A 24898-nucleotide genomic window follows, 5' to 3' on the forward strand; every position below is an offset into this window, starting at 1 on the left:
GGACCTGTGGCAACTCACTGTCTCGCTTTCTTTCAACCTGTTCGTTTTAGGATGCTTTATTGGCATGATAAATATTTGTGCATTTATATTGCCGAAGCATGTTGCTCTCTCTTTTTCTCATCCTCCTCCTCCTCCTAGCTGTTTCTTCCTTTATGAAGTGGTTTCTACAGTTGGCCGATCTTTCTTCACAGTTCAGCGCTCGACATTTTAGCTCTGACTGTCTTCATGCTTCTCCATTTCTCCTTCATCTTCTGTTATTTTCGCTCACTCCCTGCCTCTCTCCATCATCCTCTCTTGATTTCGCTCTTTTTCTTTCATTTTACACTCTCTCTCTCTCTTTCACTCTTTCACGCCACACTTGCTGTTCCCCGACCTTTTAGCTCTGCCTGCGCTCTTTAACAACTCACCAGAAAAAAATGAAAGTGAAAATAACTCAATTTGAGCAGATAAATACAGTCTCGACGTAAATAAAGATTGTAGGTTTTATATTTGTGATATCGACAGATGTTTGTGTTATTGCTGTGCGAACAGGTGCATGATGGGTTAAATAAATTGTGATTGTGCGTGTGTAGATGAGACATGTTGTGGCTCTTTTGTTTGTTTTTCTTTCTTGTGTGTGTGTGTGTGCGTGCGTGCGTGGGTGCGTGTGTGTGTGTGTGTGCGTGTGTGCGTGTGTGTGTGTGTGTGTGTGTTTGTGTGTTGTTAGATGAAGACTCTAGGGAATGGCCTGCACGGATGGTTGATATATCATCTACGGATCATTTGAGTGCTGGAAGTCACATTGATTTTTCGGACTGTGTCCAGACAGAAACTTGCTCAGCAATATTGAAAGTGTCTGTGTAATTCAGTCCCGGCAGATGTTGTTCATTTTTAAACCAAAATAAATGTATTGACTTTCAGTTTTGCTTGGAGTAGAGCCATGAAAATGGCCACTAATAATATCTGAAATATGACCCTGTTTTGTTTCAGGGCTAGGTTCTGTTAAAACGATTTGATGTATGAATTATTAAATACAAAGGATGCTTTTTAGGAGGAATATAACCATTCTCAAATTTTTATAATTTTTTTTTTTTTTTTTTTTAAATATGCTTTAAAAACTTGCTGTCCAGTGCAAAACAGTTTAGAGTAATGCTGCGTGCACACTACATGTGTGTCACCTACAGATTGTTAAAAATATGGACATCACCTATAGGTTTGTCGAGAGCATTTCTGAAGGCCAAAGTCGTCACCATCTTAGCAGCGGGTCACTGCACGTCACTCGCAGAGAACTGAAAATAGCCAAAAGGCGGGACGTGGGTGGAGACAAGGTTCCTGGTTGCTGAAACCACACCCACTCGGCTGTAGTAACAGCAATGGCGGTTCACCTGCACTGTAAAAATACCTGGGTTAATTTTAACCCATAATGGGAAAATATTGGACAGAACACATGCTGGGATAAAAATTACCCCACACTGTAAAAAATACTTTGCTGCCTTAAAATGTTTTGTTAAATCAACTCAGATTTACAAGTCATGTAAAACTCAACAGAGATGAGTTGTCACAACTTATAAAATATAATTGAGAAAAGTCGACTTAATTTTTTGTAATAACAACTCACCTGTAGTTATAACAACTCATCTCTAGTCGAGATAAATAATAGTAAGTTAAAATGACTTGTAAATCCGAGTTGCTTCAAAAAAAATGTTAAGGCAGCAAAGTATTTTTACAGTGCATGCTGGGTTAAAAATTACCCAATGTTGGGTTTTTGTTATGCGACAATGGGTCAAATTTAACACAGCACTGTCCCATATTTACCCAGCATGGCTTAAAAATAACCCAACCATTTTTAGAGTATGCCACTTAACTGGCCACAGCCTTAATTTTGCAGAACTTTAACTCTTTCCCAGCCATTGACGGGTTCCTGACGACGTGTTTATATGGTAATCTGTTATTCAGCTATTATCCACTAGATTACCCAATTTATAAAAATGTAAGCAAAACTAATTTTACACATTTTAAACTCCGTGTATGTTTTGATAAATGATAATCATTCAGAATCTGATCTCTGACAAAATTCCTTTACAAAAATGCAATTATTTCAGCTTTTTGCTCAAAATTTTGTATTTTTGAAGAAAGCTACCCATATTTAAGAGGTTAGTTTTGTTTGTTTGTTTGTTTGTTTGCTTAAAAGCAGAGGGTCTGTTTTTTATTTGATATATTTGTACATTTATATATTTATAGAAGAAAATGTTCCGTGAAGGCATTTTGTTAAAATTTGTGAAAATCACAAAAAAATGCAGGCGGGAATGAGTTAAGGATTAATATAATGTTAACGGATGAGTTATGAAAAAAATTTGATTCCCCTCACAGTTGTCATGAGGGGCAAAATCACCTATATAGACCAAAAACACACTTTGTACCAGGCTGTAAACATATTTATTTTTGCCATAAAGTTTAATGCATTTTAACATGGCGGTCTATGGGATTGATTCCCTTTTGAACCAGGAGCAAGTCTCTAGTTGCCAGTCGATGAATTGCAGTTTAATTCACTTCCATGTTGGCTTCACGAAAGAGACTGGAACGTTGGTCAACAAGAATTAGGAACCCCTCCTAATGATCTCATAGAAAGAGACGGGATCTCGTTCTATGAGGTCATTAGGAGGTGTTCCTAATTCTTCACTGTAAAAAAAATCCGTAGAAATTACAATGTTATTGCAGCTGCGTTGCCGGTAATTTACCGTTGATTTAAATTTATGTTATTTACTGGCAAGAGTTTGTTCAAAGTTAAATAAATTTTAAATATTAACATATCTTTATCTTTACAGAATAAAACTAAACAATAACAGCCTCATGCAAAGCATTCTGGGAACCAGAAATCATCATCAACCTTTTTTTGTTTTTTGCTTCAGATTTTGTTTCCCAGAATGTTTTGCTTGATGCTGTTTTTTTAGTTTTACTCTGTAAAGACAAAGACTTGTAAATGTTAAATGTTCATTTAACTTTGAGCAAAATGTTGCCAGTAAATAACATAAATTTAAATCTACGGTAAATTACCGGCAACCCAGCTGCAATTTCTACGGATTTTTTTTACAGTGTTGTTGTCCTAGTAACAAATATAAACTAATGAGTAACTGATGAGAGACAGGTGACGTAAACCCCACTGCATCACTCTCATTGGTAGTTGCTCCAGAAAGTTGCTCATCATTTATATAAAGCTGAACTTTTCTCAACATTGTCGCATAGCTGGACACGCCCACTTCCTGATGCCAGTTGTCACTGTCGCTCATGTCGATGGAAGTCACCAAGCTGCCATCGAAATAAATGAAATTGCCGCTGCTAGTTGCTGGCGGTGTGCACACAGCTTAAAGGGATTGTTCATTTAGACACCTAAAAATAAAAAAATTGAGTCGTTGTTTAAACATCCTCAAGTTGTTCCAAACATTTATACATTTCTTTGTTCTGCTAAAAACAAAGGAAGGTATTTTGAGCAATGTTTGTAGCCAGCACCACTGACATCCATATAATTTTTCATTCTTTCTATGGAAGTCAAAAGTTTCTTTCTTGCTATGGAAGTAAATCTTCCTCTTTTTTTCCCGGCAAAACAAAGAAATGTACACAGGTTTGGTACAACTTGAGGGTGAGTAAATAATGACAGATTTTTTATTTTTGGATGATTTTATTTTCTTTGAGCGGTAATGTAGTCATGTCAGAACACAGAGGCAAATAACTAAACACCAAATATTGAGTCCTATAATATCATATAGTCATTTACAATTACGTATATTTGGTAGACAATTTTATTCAAAGCGACTTTCTGTACAGTGCATTCAAGTTATACATTATATGCATCAGATGCTTGTGCCTCCCGGGATCAAACTCATTACCTTTTTGCACGCTAACGCAATGTGTTACAAACTAAGCTACTGGAATACTAATATAGAGTATTTCAACAGGGATCATCCATTATTAATCATCATCAATTGTTGGTTTATAGCTTTTATCAAAAAAGCTTGGTTCAAAAAAGCTTTTGAAGATCTGTCCACTATAGTTAATCGTCAAATTTACCTGTTTTAACACAGAATCCATCATAGACACAGATGATAACTAGGCATGAGTAGATAAAATATGTCTCGGATCATTAATGTCACACATAATTGTACAGTCATTATCTGACAGACATCTCCAATTACCACCTTATATCTGTCTCAGTTTCTCTCTGTTAAATGGTTTATATTTCTCAGATGCAAGCAGAAATGTCTATACACAAAAAAAATGCTTGGTTATTTTCAACCCAGAGTTGGGTCAAAATGGGACAAACGCAGCCATTAAGGTTAAATCAACCCAGAAATGCTTATATTTGACCAACAATGGGTTAAACACTCCATTTAGGACCATTGTACAACTATGTATATACTGTACTGTATATATAATATTTGTATTGTGTATTGTTTATGTGCATGTTTATATGCTTGCAGAATGCTTTCTACCGACGTCAGAAGCGAGCGTGCGGTCAATACAGCACACATAAACTCAGTTTGAGTGTTTTATATGAACTATTAACTTTGCGTCACATTTAATACAAGGACCCGCACGCATGCACAGTCAAAGGGCATCATATCTCCTGGCGTGGGCTTGGCTTTAATCAAATTTAGCACATAATTGATTTTACACTGTGCTGACTGCTACAGTACCTCGCCTCTGTGTTCTTCACCTCTAAAGCCAGCAGATGAATAATTTATTGTGAAAAGAAGAGAGTGTCGCCGGGCATTCCTAATCCCTCCGAGCAGGCTGGGGGTCACAGAAGGGTGGGACATCTCTGTGTCCAGGCTCATTTATATTGAACGTGACCTCCTATAGACATGGAAGTGCAACATGGCCACTAAATAACACGCACTGATAAACACAACAACAGAATATGAGCCCGGGGGAAGGAAGGCATGAGTATATAAGCTTTGTTGGGTGGATGTGGCGAGATTCAGTTAGTACATTAGTGTAATAGCTGGTTTTACTCCAGGGTTATTGGTTTATAGGACTGTTTACGCTTGGTATTAATATTTTTCTCTGGTGTCACAAGTGGACAGGGCTAAATACAGGTGTAAATGGGGGTTTAAAACGCTAAAATGCATCCTGGTATCTACTGTATCAATGTTGTAAAGTGATGTTTGTGACCCTGAAATTTGTTGACAGAGAAGCCTAGGCTGACTGATGTTAAAAGCAGGTCTAAAGGAGTAACTGATATATGAAAAAGATGCACTGCAAAAAATGATTTTCAAGGGGAAAAAATTCTTAGTATTTTTGTCTTGTTTTCAGTAGAAATATCAAAAAATTCTTAAATTAAGATGCTTTTTCTTGATGAGCAAAACAACCTAAGAAAATAAGTCTAGTTTTTAGACCAAAAATATCAAATTTAAGTGATTTTGTGCATAAAAAAGCAAATAAAATCTGCCAGTGGGGTAAGTGAATTTTTATTAAATGTTCAAGATTTTTTGGTTATCCCATTGGCAGATTTTTTTTTGCTTGTTTTATGCACAAAATCACTTAAATTTGATAATTTTTTTCTAAAAACTAGACTTATTTTCTTGGGTCGTTTTGCTCATCAAGAACAAGCATCTTAATTTAAGAATTTTTAGATATTTTTACTGAAAACAAGACAAAAATACTAAGATTTTTTTTTCTTGAAAATCTTTTTTTTGCAGTGCAGATTGTGAAATGTATTTCTTTGTTTATTCCATCCAAGCATTTATTAATAGATTTTTGCCTTTCTTTCCATCTCTTAAGGTGAATGAAGACGTGTGTGACCCTGAGCTTCTGTCTCTGCTGTTGAATGCTGAGATGTTGATCAGTTGTGTGAACACAGCCCTTTACTCTCCTCTGATCTCTCACATGCTGGCTCAAGGGAGTTGGGATGTGGAGAAGGCTGCCCGAGAACTCCACCAAGCCGGCCACAGCGCTCAGGCCGGCTCTTTGCTCCTGTCCTACCGTGGATCTCACCCAGGGCTGTTCACCTTCAACAGCGCCCTCACCGTCATTCGGAAATGGCTTTGAGGGAAACACGTGGGTACACGCTGATGAGTGTCAGTATGTGTGAAGAGGATTTAGAAGTCAAAGTCTACTAGTCTATCTAATCTGACTAAAATCAAAGTACTAAAGGGACACTGGCACAAAATGCCAGATCACAAGTCGGCCATAATTAACTTCGGCTTTAACAATTCACAAAATGTTTGCACAGGACTTCCTGTTGGCAAAGGATTCAAATCGCTTTTCTTTTCCCCCCCTCTCTCTCTCCTGTGATCTCTTTTGAATGAAGCCTGGTGACACAGGTGTAATTTCATTACTTTGGCTGCTTGGTCACGCTAGCCTGCGCTAATAATCATTACAGGCCGGCATCGAAATTGAAAACGCCGCATGTGTGCTGACTGAGGGTTCGTGCGGCTTCACGGCTGATAGTTTCACACACCACTTTTGCTCTTTCCCTTTCGTAGGGTTATTAATTATTTTTTGAAGAAAACTGATTAGGGCTTTGGGCAGCTTCATGCTGCATGAGTCTTTAAACATGCGAGTATACGGATGCACTACAGACTCGAGTAATTCATCAGTAATGTGACTTGTCTGTGTTTTTAGGTAAGATTATCATCAGTATTTAATAAACGTGTCCCATTAAAACATATGGATATGTGTCTTGTTTTAATCATCCATCTCTGTTTATGTTTGTAACAAGTTGATGTAGTTAAAGTATTAACACTGTATTAAAAAAGCAAACATGCGTAGCTTTGAAATACATATTATTTATCTTTCATTTAACTTTCCTGGAATACCTCACCCTAAACACCCTAAAACACATGCTAAAATTGAAAAAAAAAGTTACATTTATTAAATTGTGTTTCTAGAAGATCAATGCAAGCATCACTAATGCGGTTTTAATAAAACCCTCCTATAAGTATTAAACCTCGAGCATGGCTCATCTTATTCTGTTTTATTGGTACTTCAAATCGCGCCACAGCTCATGTGAAGCATGCGCATCCAAAACAAAATAATGTTGGGACAGTGAGTGTTGCTCCAAATAAAGGTATTTGTGTTTTTACCAAAACGTGACATTTCAAGCTCAGTGCTCTTTAACAGACCTTGGACCATATGGTTCGCTGAGGAGACGTGATATATGCCTTGCCTGATCAGATTTTTACCTTGCAGCTGATAAAATCCTAAAAAAAATACATGATAAAAATCGCAAACTTGTACTGAGGAAAGGATATGAGCCATATCTAGAGATCACAGTATCATAGAGACCTGAGGTTGAGCTCTTTTGACTTGGTTATCAAAAGCCCAGCAAGTGCAAGTTTGTATGTGAAGACATACAAAAGAAATGCCTCACTGGACCAAGGTGTTACACATTCAACATAAACCTTTAAACTTCGCAGACGAGACTGAACTCCAAAAATAACAACCTCATAATTTCAAGGTTCCCACGGGCCATTTGTGAATCTGGGGGTAAAAATTCAAGGCCCTGGGAAGTTTTTGAAAATATACATACATAGATACAGGTCATTGAAAGTGCTTGAATCTATTTTATGCAAGAAGTTTTCTAAAAAAAAATATATATCGTTATTATTCCCTGTGTAGTGTTGGACAATATCATAAAATTGTAGACTTTTTAAGCACACGTGCTAAACTGTTAGCTTTAAATCCTTATATCTTCTGTATGCGAATGTTGATTCATACCTAAATGCTTTTTTGCATAGTTGTGTTTGACACATGAAAACATCTCTGGTTACGTATGTAACTGTTGTTCCCTGAGAAGGGAACGAGACACTGCGCCCCCCTTGCCATACTTCCTGCGTCCCTGTAACGCCGTCTTTTGTACTATTTCAGATAGCGATATACTTTCTGGCTCCCGCGTCACCCTGTCTTTGTCGTTAACCCTCACCATTGGTTGAATTTGATATACACATTCAGACGCACTTACCCCTGAAGGCGTCCCCAAAGTTTCAACGCAGTGACGCAGCACAAGTTCCCTCAAAAGGGAACTGTAACAATGTATCTTAAAAGGTAACACGATGTAACCTTGCTCTCACTTTAAATGTATCCCCACATTTAGTACTTGAATTTGAGGGTATTGGACCTGGAAAGTCCTTGAAAGGTCCTTGAATTTGAACTTAACTAAGGTGTGGAAACCATGAAAATAACAACCTCAATTTGTTTGCACAAACAGCTTATTACAACGTAAAGCTACGTGTAAGAGATAAGCGTGTTTGCGTTCCAAGGTTGTTTGGCATACAAATGTTTGCATTTGTTAAATTTAAAAATCATTTCATAAATATTTATGGTTTAAAGATATTTTGAAGCATCTAACGCTCCCAACCACTTCCCAACCATATAAAACATGACATAGAACATTATGACATTAATTGTCCAATAAACAACAGTTTAAAAGCATTACAAACAACTTGCGATGCAACCCTGTGAACTGAAATATGATCACTTTATATGCAGAGCTCCGTGCATCTCATACAAACGTAAACCGGCACATTAGAACATGACGCCAAAGCTGATGTTATGATGCAATCGGTCACGAGCTTCATCACAATCAGAGATTTTGAACGAGTATACACAGGATCTGAGATCAACAACGGGTAGTTTTCGTTTTTACGTATGATAGTCACATATATCGATCATTTGACCTTAGTACACTTGGTTTTTGAACATGTAACTACATGTAGTGCAGTTAAACACAAAACTTTTAGGGACATATAAACAGTGCAATATGCACCAGTGTTCATGTAGCTCATTGGTAGAGCGTTGTGTTAGCAACGCAAAAGGTTGTGGGGTTTTAGTGAACACATATGCTGATAAAAGGTTGTAATGCACAGTGAGTCACTTTGGATAAAAGTGTCTGCCAAGTGCACATGTAAACATATATACATTATTTACCATATGGGTTTACATATGGGCATGTAGCAATTGTGGCAAGTGCTTTCAACCACATAGCAACACCCTAGCAACCACAGCAGGGGCAGGCATCATTCACATGCTTTCAGATAATATAAAAACTATTTAAAGCTACTTCGCTTCTGCTGAATTTCTAAAAACTTTAATGTGGGTTATTTGCAAGCTGTAAATTAAATTCTCACCTCCCAAAAGATTCTGTGTCGAGGGATAAAGATAAAACACATGTCCTGATTAGAAAATACATCAGCGAAGTCATTATCTCTTCTTATTGTGACTCATAATTATAACTGATATTGTTTCTGTAATGACTACCGCCGTCTTTGAGTTATAGCTTAGAATAATTGCCTGTACCAAATGTGCGCTGCATTGCGGTGCGACATTGGTGGAAGATGTTGACAGCGGTGCAATGAGGAGGTTCAAGCAGAAACAATTAGCAAGCGTATTATTTTAAACACAAAGAACATTTGTGTCAGTAAATATATGCTTACAGTTTCTTAATGCACACTATACTGGTAACCGTATATTTATAGCGTTTTGAGTTTGTTAGACATCAGGAACGTTGTAAAAAAACATAGTTGTGAGTCATGACTTCTATAGCTTTTCAAAAAGAGTTATTGCAAACACCTAAATTATATTTTTGAAGATTTTAGGTATAGCGTACAAAATCTGCAACCCTCATTCAGAGGTTCCACTGAACCTTTGAACTCCTTCGACTGCATAATCCCAACCTCAGACGGTCTGCTTCACATCCACACACACTTTGGACTTTGCCCTGTGGACCCTATTACACATCAGCAAATAAAAACCATAGAAGGGGAACTGAGGCTTTGATTGGGTTTTTCCGAAAAGGTTTTTACGCCATTATTCTCTACGGTGTCTGACTGTGTGTTCTCTTAGAGATAATAATTACACCATAGCTTACAGGTAGACGGTACCTCATCATTAGGTGGCTGTCAACGTTCTCGACGGCGAGAGGCAGCGTTCATTAATTTGGCACACTTATGCTCCACATAATGATAATAACAGCCAATGAAGCTGACAGCCATGTTTTGCATAAATATGAGATTGCGTGTGACTTAAAGTCCCAACAGAACTGATTGAATAATAAGCTACAATTTGAAAGCATTTGCTCACTGGAAACGACCACTTTTTGTTTATGAGGAGCGTTGAAGACAATTACATCTGTGAGTGCTGGTTTATTTTTGCCATGTGAGGTTTAATTTGATTTCTGTTCAGTAGTACCTGCCATCGATTCTGAATAGAGATATAATTAAGTGATTTAATAAGTGGTAGCTACTGTCAGGAGTTTCACTGTGTGGATTTTCGCACCAGTGGCCAGGTGCATAAACATACACTGTAAAAAGATTTGTTGGTTCAACTTAAAAAAAATAGGTTTAAAGGTTGGAGTTTTGAGAACTTAAAAATATTAGTTTTTGGTCAAGAGCGTGTCTTAACAGGGACATATCATGAAAATCTGACTTTTTCCATGTTTAAGTGTTATAATTGGGTCCCCAGTGTTTAGAAAATGTGAAAAAGAACAACCCAGTAACTTATTTTGGTAAACCATTCTCTGCAAGCATGTGAAAAAATTGGTCATTGAAATTTGGCTCCCCCTGTGATGTCAGAAGGGGGAAATAACACCCCTTAATCTGCACTATTCAACCACAGAACTGGCATTTAGTGCAGAGATCAGCTCATTTGCATTTAAACTGACACATTTGCCAAATATTGCACATTTTTGCTCACACCTAAAAAGTGGCAATTTTAACATGTTATAATAAATTATCTGTGGGGTATTTTGAGCTAGAATTTAACATACTTACTCTAGAAACACCTATGATTTATTTGACATCTTAAAAAATTCTTGTGAAATGTTCCCTTTAAGAACTAATTTGACAAACTAGCAAGTAGTTAAGAGGTCTTACTTTTCAGAATAAAATGAACTTTATTTTATAATGGACTTTAGAAAGTTATGACCGGTCTTGAAGATATAAATAGATGACTAACTTTGTAAGTTAACTGGCCGCAGAAAAATCGATTTTTTTACTTAAATTTTCTCACTTTAAGTAAAACATTTAAGTTGATAAAGATTACATTTATAGACGTTACCAACTAAAGTAATTTTTTAAGTAGCTTCAACTTTTACTTTTTATAGTCTAGGTACATAAGGTCAGATGTTTATTTTATTAATATTATATGGGTGTCGGAAGATAAAAAATGTGTGTGGGTGCAAAACATTTACTATAGTAGATGCCATTTTCTAGTATTCTGGTTCCTTTTTAATTAAACAATTGCTTTTGTAGCCTAAAAGCTTTGTTTACATTGTTGTGTTGCGGTTGTGCAGCAGGTAAAAGGAGTAAAAACATGAAATGAAATGGAGTTTAATTTATATTAGGGGCGCACCGATATGTCGGCCAATGATGCTTGCTATGCTTCTCAATGAATTACGGTGAAATGCCACTACATCCAAAATCCAGAGGGCGCTCTCGTGCAGAAACTCAATGTATGCTGCAGACGAAGAACCATACACACACAGTTATGACACGCAGCTCCAGGAAATGTCTTAAGGAGATATTTATATTGTTGCTCTTCAAACCTTTTCAGGTATTTTCATGCTAATAAAGAATATCTATAATGATTATGTTTGACGAGTGTTGCTTTTTCAAATGTTTTAAACGAGTTGAACTAACGGTGATTTCAGATCGATAAGGACTTACTGATCAAATGCCGTATTACATGAAATAGCTGTGAATAATACCGTCTGTGCGATTCAGAATAATTATCTGCCACGTATTATTAGTGTATATCGGCATTTATCTGTGCACCCCTAATTTATATGGACTCTAAATGAGCCAAGGTGTATGGATTTGAGGAAGCAGCAGCGTTGACGTTGAGTTTTATTTATTATGGCATTCCTCAAGTGAAATGTATTTGACTGACGTCACTCTGACAAGTGAGTGGGTCCAATTTCATTGGTCTTAAAAAATGGATGGGTCTTGTCCCACCCACATTTGACTCCGACACATGTTATTATATCATGAATATTGCGGTTAAAAAGATTTACACATCCTAAGGAATTATAATGATGTAATGATGCAATCAGTCACGAGACACACGAGGGCCAATGCCATTTCACAATCTAGTATGATGTACAATCGCTTCTTCTGGCGGCAGTTTTTGAATCAGTATACACAGAATCTGATTTTTACGGTGGATCAGTTTTGTGTCTTTTCGTCATATAAATCGATCGTTTGGCTTCGGTACACTTGAAATATTTTAAGTACTTTTTGAAAAAAGTTGTGATTGTTTTGTATGTTGTGTTTTATATCATATAATAGATGAATGGGAACGTTATTTGCTCTAAATGTCTGAATAGTGTAATGTGTAATATAAATATAATTAATCCTGGCAGTTTAAACTGAAAATCATATCCAAATGCACGTCATTACAGCAAAATACCCCAAAATATAATTTCATACCCTAATATATAAAGTTTTACCTGCGGGCGGTAGAGGCGCTATAGGAAACGCCTCTATTGGTCATATTTGAGGGAATGGACAAATGACCAAAACAGTCGCATGGGTTGGAGAATATGTTGGATATTCGCCACCTCTTTTAGTAAATAAGGTTTAACTTGAGACTTGAGAATGTTTTGGTATTGCATGTATCAAAATCACTCTTTGATGCTTGAGACTTTTGAGGAATAGATTTATAAGGGGTAATATTCTTCATTTTATTACATTTTCCCACGTTTTGTTGTAGCAACTTCAAACAGGGATGCTCATGTTGGCTTAACCTGTGAAAGGCTGTATGATGTGGGCTTTAAGAAATTAGTTTATATTTAAGGGAATTTAGCGCCAACAACACACACACACACACACACATATATATATATATATATATATATATATATATATATATATATATATATATATATATATATATATACAATGGCAATCAAACGTTTATATTCACTGGAGCAGTACCTTTCCTTAATACCTTAAAAGTGCATATTGGTACCTCACATGTATATATCCTTAACCAAATCTGTACATTTTAGGGACTTTTTATAGGGTACCTTTTTTTCTGTGAGTGTATAAATATTTGGGGTTGTGATTCCTAGTTTCAATTTTGGAAGATTACCTCTCCCACCCCCTGGAAGCGGCACCCATCTGTAGCCTATCTCAGTTCCACCGACGTAATAATTATTCTACAATTGCTTTCTTTGTCAAATTTTCACTCAAAAGCGAATGTGTCATATCAGCGACAGCACGCGATGCTTTAATAGTCGTGTTCGAGGTGAGCAGGAAGATTAAATTGAGGTTCTCAGAAAGAGAGGGAAGCCAGGAATGTTACAAATGCGATGGGGCAGAGGAAAGGTTATCTCTCCCTTTCAAACAAGCCATTTAACTCCTCACCACAGGCCCGCTGTGCGCTTAACTAAAGAAAAATGTGACAGCAATTAAAGTGAAAGGGACAATGTGGATTAAACGCCGACTTAAAGGAGTAAATTCCTCGAAATGCCCGTGAATGCTAGGAAATCATGTTAGTTTACCCCAATGCCCCTGCGTATCTCCGCAGGGTTGCGTCTTTCCTGCGAAGATGTGTGTTTACATCACACTACACACACTCGCTATCAGGCTGTTGACCCCCTCCAGAGAAAAAGAAAGAGTCTGAAATGAAAGATTGAACGTTGCAGTAGAGAACACGGGAAGGGAGATGAGAGAGACCAAGATAAGGGTGAGCGAGTGTGAGAGAGAGAGAAAGAGAGAGTGAGGAAGGACTCGAGGGATAAGAGGGAAACCACTTGACAAGACATGAAACAGTGGAGATTAGAGAGGCTGAGAGACAGAGCACAGCAGGTCTTCAAAAGCTAATGCACACATACACAGGCTTACATACAGAACTTTACACAAGCACTGCACAGTCAGATTTCTTCACTATAAAAATAAAGGTGCTTAAATAAAGGTTATTCACAGCGATACCATAGAAGAACAAGTTTTGATTCTCCAAAGAACTTTTTGAGTCAACGTTTTTTAAAAGAACCATTTCTTTCTTACATTTACAGTACCACCTTAAGAACCTTTTGTCTAACAGAAAGGTTCTGTAGATGTTAAAGGAATAGTTCACCCCCTTTTTTTGTTACAAACCTGTATACATTTACACCTGTATACATATTCTTTCAGGAGTATTGTTTATTTATTTATGTGTACACGAACACGCGCGGTTGAACGCACAGCCTTGCAAAATATAGTTTGACTCGTACATGTACACAGACGTTCGATCCATGCGCATTGCGACAAAATGCAATTGAAATTTATGATTGTGATAAGGCATTGGCTCTCATGTGTCTCGTGACCGATTGCATCACTACATCAGCTAAGAATGTGAAGCGCTATTGGCTCTTTTAACCGACCATGTCATGCTGGTTTGTTTGAATGAGATCTGACTGTGTGTTTTGATCACAGAGTTCTTCATATAAAGTAATCGTACACTCTCAGAAATAAAGGTACAGAACTGTACCTTTTCTGTCACTGGGGCTGTACCCTTTCAAAAAGTACAGCTTTGCACCTAAGTATTTCATTTTAGTACCTCAGAAGTACATGCTGGGACCAAAGAGAGTTTATTAGTACCTCAAAAATACATATTAGTATCTTAAAGGTAGATATTGGTACTAAATGTTTACACATCTGTACCTAATGGTCCATACAATTACCTTCTTCAAGGGTGCTGCCCCACTGACAGCTAGGTTACATATTTTGACTTTTTTCTAACAATGTAGGTCCTTAAGGTACGGCCATGGGCGGAAATCCCGGGGGGGTCGGGGGGGACAGGACCCCCCCTATCTGAGGGTTGTCCCCCCTAAATTATCATTAGAATATGTGTATTGAAAATAATTTAATGATTTATAATACTTAAACTAGTTGTGTAAGAAGTGAAACAATACAAATGCAAACGGAGCAACAACAAAAAAACGTTTTAAATATTTGGATTCCCCCTCCCTTGCCTCACAGTGGTTTGGTCCACTGCCCACGCCCCTTTTACCTCACCACCACACATTCCGGTGGTAGAGAAGTGTACGGAGCCGACGCGTTAATAAGCTATATACAATACAACGTTTCCCATCACTTATCAGTTTATCCTCATATGTTTTAAAACTGGACTATTTTGACATATAAACATGAACATATTTCGTTTTCTGAGAACAGAAGCAGATAAACGATCAAGAAAACATTTTTATGCATTCATGCAGAGGTGAGGCAGAGCTGAAAGTAACAAATTACATTTACTCACCTTGCTGTAACTGAGTTTTTTGTGTACTTTTACTTTGAGTAGTTTTTAAAATCTGTACTTTACTTTTACTTAAGTATGTTTAAAGTATTGTTGGTTACTTCGCTACATGTTAAATCATATCCGTTACTGAGTAAAAATAAATAAAAAAGTAAGGTGATAAAGACGCGCCACGGTCGGATGATTGATTGATGGGCGGGGGAACGCGCAAAAAGAACCATGGAGAGGGACGAGACAGGCGCAGGCTAATGCAGACCCTCAATTCAATTCTTACGAAAGAAACCCCTGGCCATTGACGCAAAGCGATTGTTTCATTCAGGTAGGGTTCATGCTCTTGAGTACGGAGTTTGAGAATTGCCGACCGTGTTTAACCGCTAATTTGCACGATGCATTTTTAATACATGCGCATTATCTTCCGAGGTCTAGCAGCTTCGCGTCAAGTCAAACAACTTGAGAACGTCCTCGAGAATGCGCAGATCATTAGACATTGCAGAGAGAGAGAGAGCGCGAGAGAGATAGATTGAAAGACATCAGGTACACAGGTCTGGGAGCTAATAAACGTGTAAAGGATGTATAGTGTATAGCCATGGCACTCATCTCATTATATGTTCATTTATGTATATAGTTTAATAACAATGTATGTTACCAGCAATACATCAATTACAACCTTCATATAATGATTGTATTTACTAGCTGCTGACCTCATATTATTTTTGCTTCAAAAGTGCATAACTCACCTGTAAAAATCATTAAATAATTCCATAAATGTTTCTTAGTTATAAAAAGCTTTTTATTTTATTAACATTTGTTATTGCACTTTAATTGTAGAGATGTTTACAATTAAAAACATAGTTTGAGATGTATATATCCTTCCTTTGTGAACTATACTAGAAACCTCTCCCCGCTGTAAAAAAGTAACTCTTAAAATTAAAATGACTTTTTACTTGAGTAGATTTTTAGACCAGTAACTTTACTTTTACTTAAGTAAAATATTATTAAAGTAACTTTACTATTACTTAAGTAGAAAATTGTATTACTCTTTTCACCTCTGCATTCATATGTATTAAAATTAAATTTGCGTCCGTTCATAGAGAAAGAGAAACGTTTTCTATCTGTACCCATTTCCTTGCAAGTACAATTTTGCCTGTATTATTGGTGTCCCCTTCAAAAATTGTTCTTGAAAAATTTTATGTTTATTGTCCCCCCCAACATTTAGATGAGATTTTCGCCCCTGGGTACGGCAATCTACCCAAAATTGTATTCTGTTTTTTATTCCTGTAAAGGTACCAAACAGAAACTTAGGGTACAGCCCCAGTGACAGAAAAGGTACAGTTTTGTACCTTTATTTCTGACAGTGTATGGCTTCAGTTCGCAATGTTTGTAATACTTTTACACCGTTTTATGCAATAAATACCTGACTGTACTTTTCCTGGCGTTTTGTGTTTTATAAGAAGTGGTTGGGTTTAGGGTAAGTATGAAAGTGGGGTTAAATGCTCCAAAATATCTTTAAAACCATAAATGTTTATACATTTACAAATTCATAAAATTAAATGTGTCTAATCTGATGTATAAGGCTAAAAACTTAAAACGTCACAACAGGTTGTATTTATAAGCTACTGCCGCTAGAGAACACGAATGCCTTAATATGTTACTTTACATCATAATAAGGTGCTTGCACAAACAACTTATGAGGTCGTTATTTTTTCGAGGACAGTCTCCGAGTTCTGCAAAGCTCATCGTTCTGAGAAAGCGCAGTGTGCTCCGATTGGCCAGCTGTCCAGTACGTTTTGATTGTCCGAATACCTCAAGGGTGTTCCGAGAATTAGATGCTCCTTAACATATTTGGAAGATCAGCTTCAAACAGGAGATACTATCATCTATATCTTAACAATATGAGCTCCATTCTTATCCAGGGTTGAGCAGAACGTAACAGATCGGTAAGGTAAGGATACTAAAACATAAAACCATGTCTGCATTTGTGATTGTAGAAACATCAAACAACAAGCGCTGGGTCATTCTACAGAAAAGGTGGAATTCGGGTGATGGAAATCTGCTTAAATTAACTTCTTTCAACATACCCAAAACTTCTTTATTAGCATGAATTAACTTGTCAAATCTATGAATCCGCAAAACAGGGAGCTTAATCAATTTTTTTATTTTTTTATACATTTTAATAAAGAATCCATGAGTCATTTATTTGTCTTTGGTGTTACCTGTGATGTAAACAACATTAATGTTGATAAATATTTTTTCTCATTACAGCTTGTGTATTTAGTTAAAGGTTGAGTAGAGGAATGATAACAACAAGAAAAATAATTGATTATTAATATTTGTTTAATTAAATTCTTCATCTTTACCCAGCATTGTATGAAATTATTTGATTCTCAGTTTGACTTTTTTCTTTAAAACCAACAACAACAACAAAATATTCAACCAAAAAGGCTTTGATGCAAAGACTAAAATATAAACAATGTTTTACATCCCATATCAACAACAAAATATTACTAGAAAGTACAAGAAAATACATTAATAACACCAAAACTTTTTTTAACACCAATGACATAATGTAACACCAATGACACAATGTAACACCAATGACAAAATTAGAATATGAATAGATAATGAATATGATAAAACTTAAATTCCACCTTGTTTTGTTTTTATGCTTTTATGTTGGTCAGTTAAAGGAATAGTGCTTAGGAAGTACTCATTAAAGAAGACGGTAACGCCAATGACAATTTACAGAACAAAATTAATATTTTAACAAAATGGCTGCCATGTGCTATTTCATCAGAGATGTAACAATCACAAAATTATTCAATATAATGTATTTTTATGTAAAGATCTTAACACTCCCAGCTATAAAAAAGAGTAACACTAATGACATCCAAAAAATCTTATCTCAAAATTCTTAGATATATCATAATATTTTAGACAAATAAGGTAAGACATCTCACAAACCCTTTGCCTTCCTCCACTGCACTTCTTCCACTGACCTCTTGACCCATGAAAAACTTCAAAGAGCTGATGCATTGTTTCAAAGTAAAAGTGCTTTGGGTAGGGTTACCCCAATGACATAAATTTGGTGGACAAATATTTATTTGATATTACTCATATTAATAGTGTATTTTTTACCATTTCAGTGTTGTAGTAAATTCATACAGGGTTCAAGGGAAATGTTAATTAGATTTGTTTTATAAAAAACATGGTTTTAAATAATAAGTACACAGTTTAACTTACATGTATGATCAAAGGGACAGGGCAATTTTCAGGACCAGACATTTAAAAAAAAGTTTAACAAAGGGAAAAAAAGAAATTTAAATAAAGAAACTCTCTCATCATTTTAAGGACAGTCTATATTTATTAAATATATATCATTATGGGATATTGGGACTTTGGGATTTGTTCAATGCGCGTGGTTGAATTGGGCGCATGAGCGTTTGGGCGGAAGTTTAATACTGTGGCTCCAAACTGACTTTTTCGCGTAACATGTCAGCGCCCATCGTTTGACAGTTTACGTTTAGTTAATTACAACTGAAGGAAGTGGTGTTGCATCATCCATCTTTTTTACAGTCTATGGCAGAGGTCCCCAACCACCGGGTCACCGGGTTGCAAGAATGTCCCGTAATTTTTTTTTACAATAGCCACGTAATACCTTAATCGGGTATTTTTAAGAGCCGACTTCAAATAACATCGATCATTTCCACTTTTGTACAGAGCCGCGCTCTCTCTACACTTTTAACGTAGATTTGAAAGGAACCTAAACAGTCCTGTGTCAATCATCATTAAAATCATATGGTAGCCTAAACGGGAGTCTCCGTGCCTCTGCGCCCAGCTGCAAATTCTGGAATCTCTCCCCCTCCACTGAATTTTTTTTCTGTTCTGTTACTTGGACTTGCGGCTCGAGCTCTACCAAGATTCGAGCTGCCTTCGAAAACAGCAAGGCAAGTTCGTTTACCATTAATTATTAAGACTAAATGGGCAGGCAAACTAGTGAAACAATGAAAGTAAAAAAAATTCGCCAAAATATAGTTTTACACGTCTATAGAAAATATACTATAAATAAACCAATGATTAATTTTCCTAATGCATGGTTGTTATCTTTACATTATACATTTCGAAAAAGAGAATTTTCAGCACTTTGTTTAAACAGCAACTCAGCGACCAACACCCCCCCCATCTCACCCCCCGGTCCGTGAATATTTTTTAAAGCTGAAACCGGTCCGCGGTGTAAAAAAGGTTGGGGACCCCTGGTCTATGGTACTCGCACACCAAAAGAAATGTAAAATCTTGCAAACAAAAATAGGGTATTTTTATCCATTTTACTGCGGCCTTGAAAACATTCTCTGAATCTCCAGTGTTTACTCATTGTTTATCCTGATTGCAAACGTGGCATCTGTTATGCGCTAAGATAACTTAATCAATATGATTCACAAGAATTGGTTGAAACTGTGACTGCAGCATGATGAGATAATGCTGAATATATGCAAGTCAAAAGCTCAGCGTATAACCAAGGCACCTTCTCTTTTAGCTATTTCTGTTTATAAACATAAGAGAGATGTTAAGAACATAAAAATAAAGGTGCTACAAAAGATTCTTTACAGTGATGTCATAGAAGCAGCATTTTTGTTTTCCAGTCAGACAAAGGTTCTTTAAAGAACCATTTTTTCAGGAGTATAGTTTATTTATTTTATGTGTGCACAGTTGAATGCACAGTGGGTGAACTGCCACTTCTTTTTTTTTTACAATCGAGCTAGGCTGGCGTGGTTTGAGCAACCAGCTAACTCAGCTTCACCCATGTCCCGCCTCTTTACCTATTTTCGGTTATCCGCGAGTGATTCGCGATGGTGTGCGGCCAAGATGGCGACGGCATGCAACGCCTGCTTTAAGCTTCAAAAATGATCTTCAAAAACCAATGGGTGACATCATGGACACTACGTCTATATTTTTTACAGTCTATGACGGTGACGCAGAATTTTTTGTTATTATGTTCTTAAAATGTTATCTGTTAGGTTTCTGCCTCAAAAACAAGGTTCCTCATACTATGAAAAGCTAAGAAAAAATAAAAGGTTCTGTAAGGAACCAAACATGCTTCTTCTATGCGACTCATTTATCTTAGCACCTTGTGTTAGATAGCCTTATCTGATCTTTTCTTCATTTCTCTACATGAGAGAGGCATGCTTGCTTTAACTTTTTACCAGAGACACGCTTCTAGCTGGCCAGGTACTTACAGCAACAGCTGAATCTCTGATCAGTTGCCATGGCTACACAATTTCTTTTTTTTTAAAAAAACCCTGAGTGCCAGTTCGAGAGATGTGAAGTGATTCCCAGTGCTGCCATTAGAGTGACCAGTTGGACTTGCCATATATGTGACCATGTTTTTATGCATGCCGGTTTGTGTCCGTGTGTACCGGGTCTCTATGGCAGCACAAGCAGGTGTCATCTTGTTATCTCATTATCGCAGCTCAGCCTTATCCCTGATGACCCGGAGGCTGCGAGAAACAGGTATCCAAATCTACTTGTCGAAATAGTGCAAGTGTCCGTCGGCTCACAAGCTGTAGCCATGTGCAATTTAATGGCACTGGTTATAAAACCAACAAATAGCATGTGGCAAAGAGAAATGGCACAAATGAAGAGAAGATTCATAGGTGGAAAAATAGGAGACCTACATGTAAATTGAAGAGATATTTGGCTGGAATTTGAGGTTCTGGCTATAATGCGTAGTCTTGAAATGAGGCGTGAGAGCAGAGGGTAATTAAAGCTGCTGGAAAAGAGAGGCAGAGAGATGAAAGAGTGTGATAAGTTCCCTGAATGTGTAAGTAAGTGACCCTGGGGTGAGCTTATTTAGTTAACTGCTGCCCTACCTTGCCTGCTGCCATTTACAGACACGATAGACGGATGGACAGATAGATAGATAGATAGATAGATAGATAGATAGATAGATAGATAGATAGATAGATAGATAGATAGATAGATAGATAGACCATTTCAATCTAGGATGAACACGGAGTAATCTGTGAGTTCGCAACCTTAACCTCGCACCTGCCGATTTTACACAGCGGTGGGTTTGTTTTTTCTTTCAGAGATCCTCTGGCAACTTTTGTAATGTCAGAATTATAATAAATTGATGCCTGGAAAGAACGAGATGCACTTGTTCATGACATAACAACAACCGGGTAATTTTCCCAATGCTGTTATCCAAATGGGAACAATACAAACACAGACAATTAATCATAAGGAGACAAGTACAATTTCAAGTATAACAACTGCATGTTAAATGTTCCCTGGTGATCTGAAGTGAAGCTTGTCTTTTGTATTTATGTGACTATGACATTTACGACTTTGTTCAAGTTAAGAGTGAAATTTTTAGGCACAATAATAAGTAATCACTGAGTTTGTATCTCGTACATGCTTGCTTGTGTGTGTGCACGCACGCAAGAGAGAGAGAGAATGAAAAACATTTGTGTATTTCAGTTCAGTTTGATAAATTTAGTGAATGTTTTATAATAATTGGTGTATGTGTAATGTGTGTGGATTTGTGAGTATGTGCATGGGTGTTGTTTGTGTTCTTACACTTTTTAACTTCTAAAAACATGATTCTTAAAACAATAAGATTTCACACGCACACACATATAATACTAATGTACAAATATTTTTTCTGGTGTGGTGGATGCATAAAGGATGAATGCAATTAGAGAGTCACACTGTGTCCTTATTACACGTGACACACGATATGCGATAAGATATCTTTTACGTGTTAATCTAAGTGTTAATAAGCCTCAATGGCGACACCTGACTATTCAACGATTCAATTTCTCTGCGATGTCTCTGCAACTAAACAAAGTCTCAGGTACTGTTTATATGCTTAATGTTAAAAGCATCTATAATGTGAGATTGAATATCATTTTGTTTTCCCAGCTTTGCAATCTTTTTGAAAACAACAATGGCTTGCGGGTTGAGAAAAATTATTCAACCCCAAAATTCGAAGCTTGTGCGCGATGTCAGCATTGCTACAAAGATTGTTTTAGTAACTTATGTTTAAAACGTGTAATATTTACAATTGTGATTATGTAATTATCTATTGCTAGGGAAGTACTTACAGAGGCTGTGGTTTTGATTGATTTTGTCATCTAGGCTAGTTGGATTAGCTGCATCCAAAATTGCATCATATCAGTAGGTACTAAATTAGATGAAATACATCGACATTGAAATACTCTAGGGTATAAATATGGATCGTATGAATGAATTCAAATGTACAGTACTACATTCACCATGTTGATATATCACGTGACATACGTTGTCATAACAACAAGTTAGTCGTTAACTGGAATGACGATAAACAAATGCAATTTAACCACAATGGACAGCTGCTTAATGTACGTATTTGCATTTGAATAGAGCCGTGTTACCGCTTCCAGACAGTTTTGAATAAACCAACCCCTTTCCTTTTTCTTCATCGTTGGATAACTCCTCTCCCGATTGTCTACCGAATGAACACTTCTGGATCTTGTTGTAAGTAGTAGGTCATCCAGGTACTTTTTTTCACCTACTGTTTTCAAATACTATGAATTCGAACACTCACCTACTACTTTTTGCCTACTATACAGTATAGTATAGTATGGAAGCAGATGGTTTTGGACACAGCGATTGTGTCTGGTGTGGACGCTCAAATTGCTTTTCGCTTAGACACTGTGTCAAGAATCAGGGTAGTTTTGTTGTCATTTCACCCATGTACAGTTGTACACAGTGAAACAAAACATTTATCCAGGACGAAGTTGCTTACACCAAGCACATACAAAGCACACTTAAATTATCCTAAAGTGACCAAAAAGTATTTATCTTAAATAGACTAAAAAAAGTTTAGTACCTAAACATTAAACAAATGATAAATAAACACAGCTAAACTATAACATTAAACAGTACACAAGAATACATAAAGTGCATCTTGTAAAAAAGTAGTCAAGTTTTTTGTTTTTGTCATTATTAAATATCCATCTTACTTAATATAAAATTTTAATACAGTGGGGAAAATAAGTATTTCATCAGCATTTTTATCAGTAAGGGGATTTCTAAGTGGGCTATTGACACAAAATTTCCACCAGATGTGGCCATCAAGCCAAATATTGAATTCATACATAGAACATTTAAGTATACAAGTTGAGTCATAATAAATAAAGTGAAATGACACAGGGCATAAGTATTCAACACATGAAGAGAACAAGGTGCAAAATGGCATAGAAAGCCAGGAGATCATGATCATAATTGATATCAGCTGCTTTAGTCCTAATTGATTACCTATAAATCCTTTAACTATAAAAATGCTGATGTGTCAAATACGTTTTTTCCCCGCTGTAAATGATTTCAAGCTAGATTTTAAATTAAAATGATAAATGAATCCTTTGGGGTGGTTTCCCGTACTGGGCTTATCCCAGTCCCAGATGAATAATTCATGTTTGAGCTGCCTTAATTTAAAAACATCTTGCACTGACATATCTTAACATATACCAGTGCCATTGTTTTGTCTCAAGATGCACACCAGTACGGTTTTTTGTAAGGTTTGTTTGTAATGATGTCCTAATATAACTTTAAGCCTAGTGCTGAATTAATCTAAACCCTGTCTGGAAAACCGCCCCTTTAACCTTGTTTTCACATTGTCATAATGTTAAATGATACTGTAAAAGTGTGGATTCAAGATGGAGCCAAGCTCTTGTTTTGTTCCCCATTTTACATCAAAAACTTTCATCGACACAAACAAATTGGAGCCGTTCATTCAGCGAGCATTTTTATCGTCATTGCAAAGTTTCTTCGAGATTTCCGCTGACTCCGAGCGGCCTCACAAATTAAATTAATTAAATTCTTATCAGTCAGAGAGCAGCCATTTCTTCCCACTTGATGAAGTAAAAGCCCTCCGCTACCAACAGATATGCGCTGACGAATGCTTTATATGTGTCTGGAGAAACTGTTTTTGCGTGTTTGCTTCCATTAATGTCATGTGAGACAATATTTACCCCAGAATTAGGCAGGGATTGGCTGCAGGGATTCTGCTGGTGTGCAAACTGACTGACTAATACACCAGCTATTTCTCACTCCGGAGTGCCTGCGTTCTGGGCCAAATTGGCTTTTTAATAAATTGCGGGAGAAAAAAATCTTTGGGCAGATAATTATACACGTCTGAAATGTAAAGTGGCAAAAGGTTCCTGAAAGTTGAATGGGAAATAAACCTTTAAAGGCTTTTCAAAGAGGGGAACATGCAAATTAAACAATGCTTTTAAGACTGCTACATTGCCTTAAACTTAAAACCTTGTAAATACTGAAGCCATTATTCTGAGAGCTGTTGTTCAGGGTGTCGACAGTGGCTGTCGGTTGACCTTCTTGTGAAGACCTGTTGAGGATTGGAGAAAATCATGCCTGGAAGCATCTAATCTGAGAATGCATTAGACACATAATGACAGAAAGACACCGGAGACCCGTGACATTTCTTTCTTATTGCACATGAAGTAATTGTTCAGCGACGCACTGGCATTTTATTGCGGAAGGGCTAAGGTGATGTACGACGATGAAAGATGTGACATTTTTCCATCTTTATTGTTTTGCCGACTTTTACCGTCTCTCATTTAGGAGCATGTTGCTAATTAGCTATGGCGATTAACTTTAGCTAATGTGATTGGATGTTTACTTTTAATTA

The 24898-nt window shown here is 36.7% G+C and overlaps 1 protein-coding gene across 1 annotated transcript in view; it reads left to right on the forward strand.

The window, feature by feature from the left end:
• The window catches only part of nbas (NBAS subunit of NRZ tethering complex), a 205906-nt gene extending 199260 nt beyond the window's left edge, over positions 1 to 6646 (forward strand). The window contains exon 52 of the mRNA XM_065256755.2: positions 5758 to 6646. Coding sequence (XP_065112827.1) covers positions 5758 to 6024 — 267 coding nt within the window. The 3' untranslated portion in view covers positions 6025 to 6646. The remainder of the gene's footprint in view (positions 1 to 5757) is intronic.
• Positions 6647 to 24898: the final 18252 nt, after the last annotated feature.

The sequence above is a fragment of the Paramisgurnus dabryanus genome, chromosome 12 (assembly GCF_030506205.2).
Source record: "Paramisgurnus dabryanus chromosome 12, PD_genome_1.1, whole genome shotgun sequence".
In the NCBI taxonomy this organism is placed as follows: Eukaryota; Metazoa; Chordata; class Actinopteri; order Cypriniformes; family Cobitidae; genus Paramisgurnus; species Paramisgurnus dabryanus.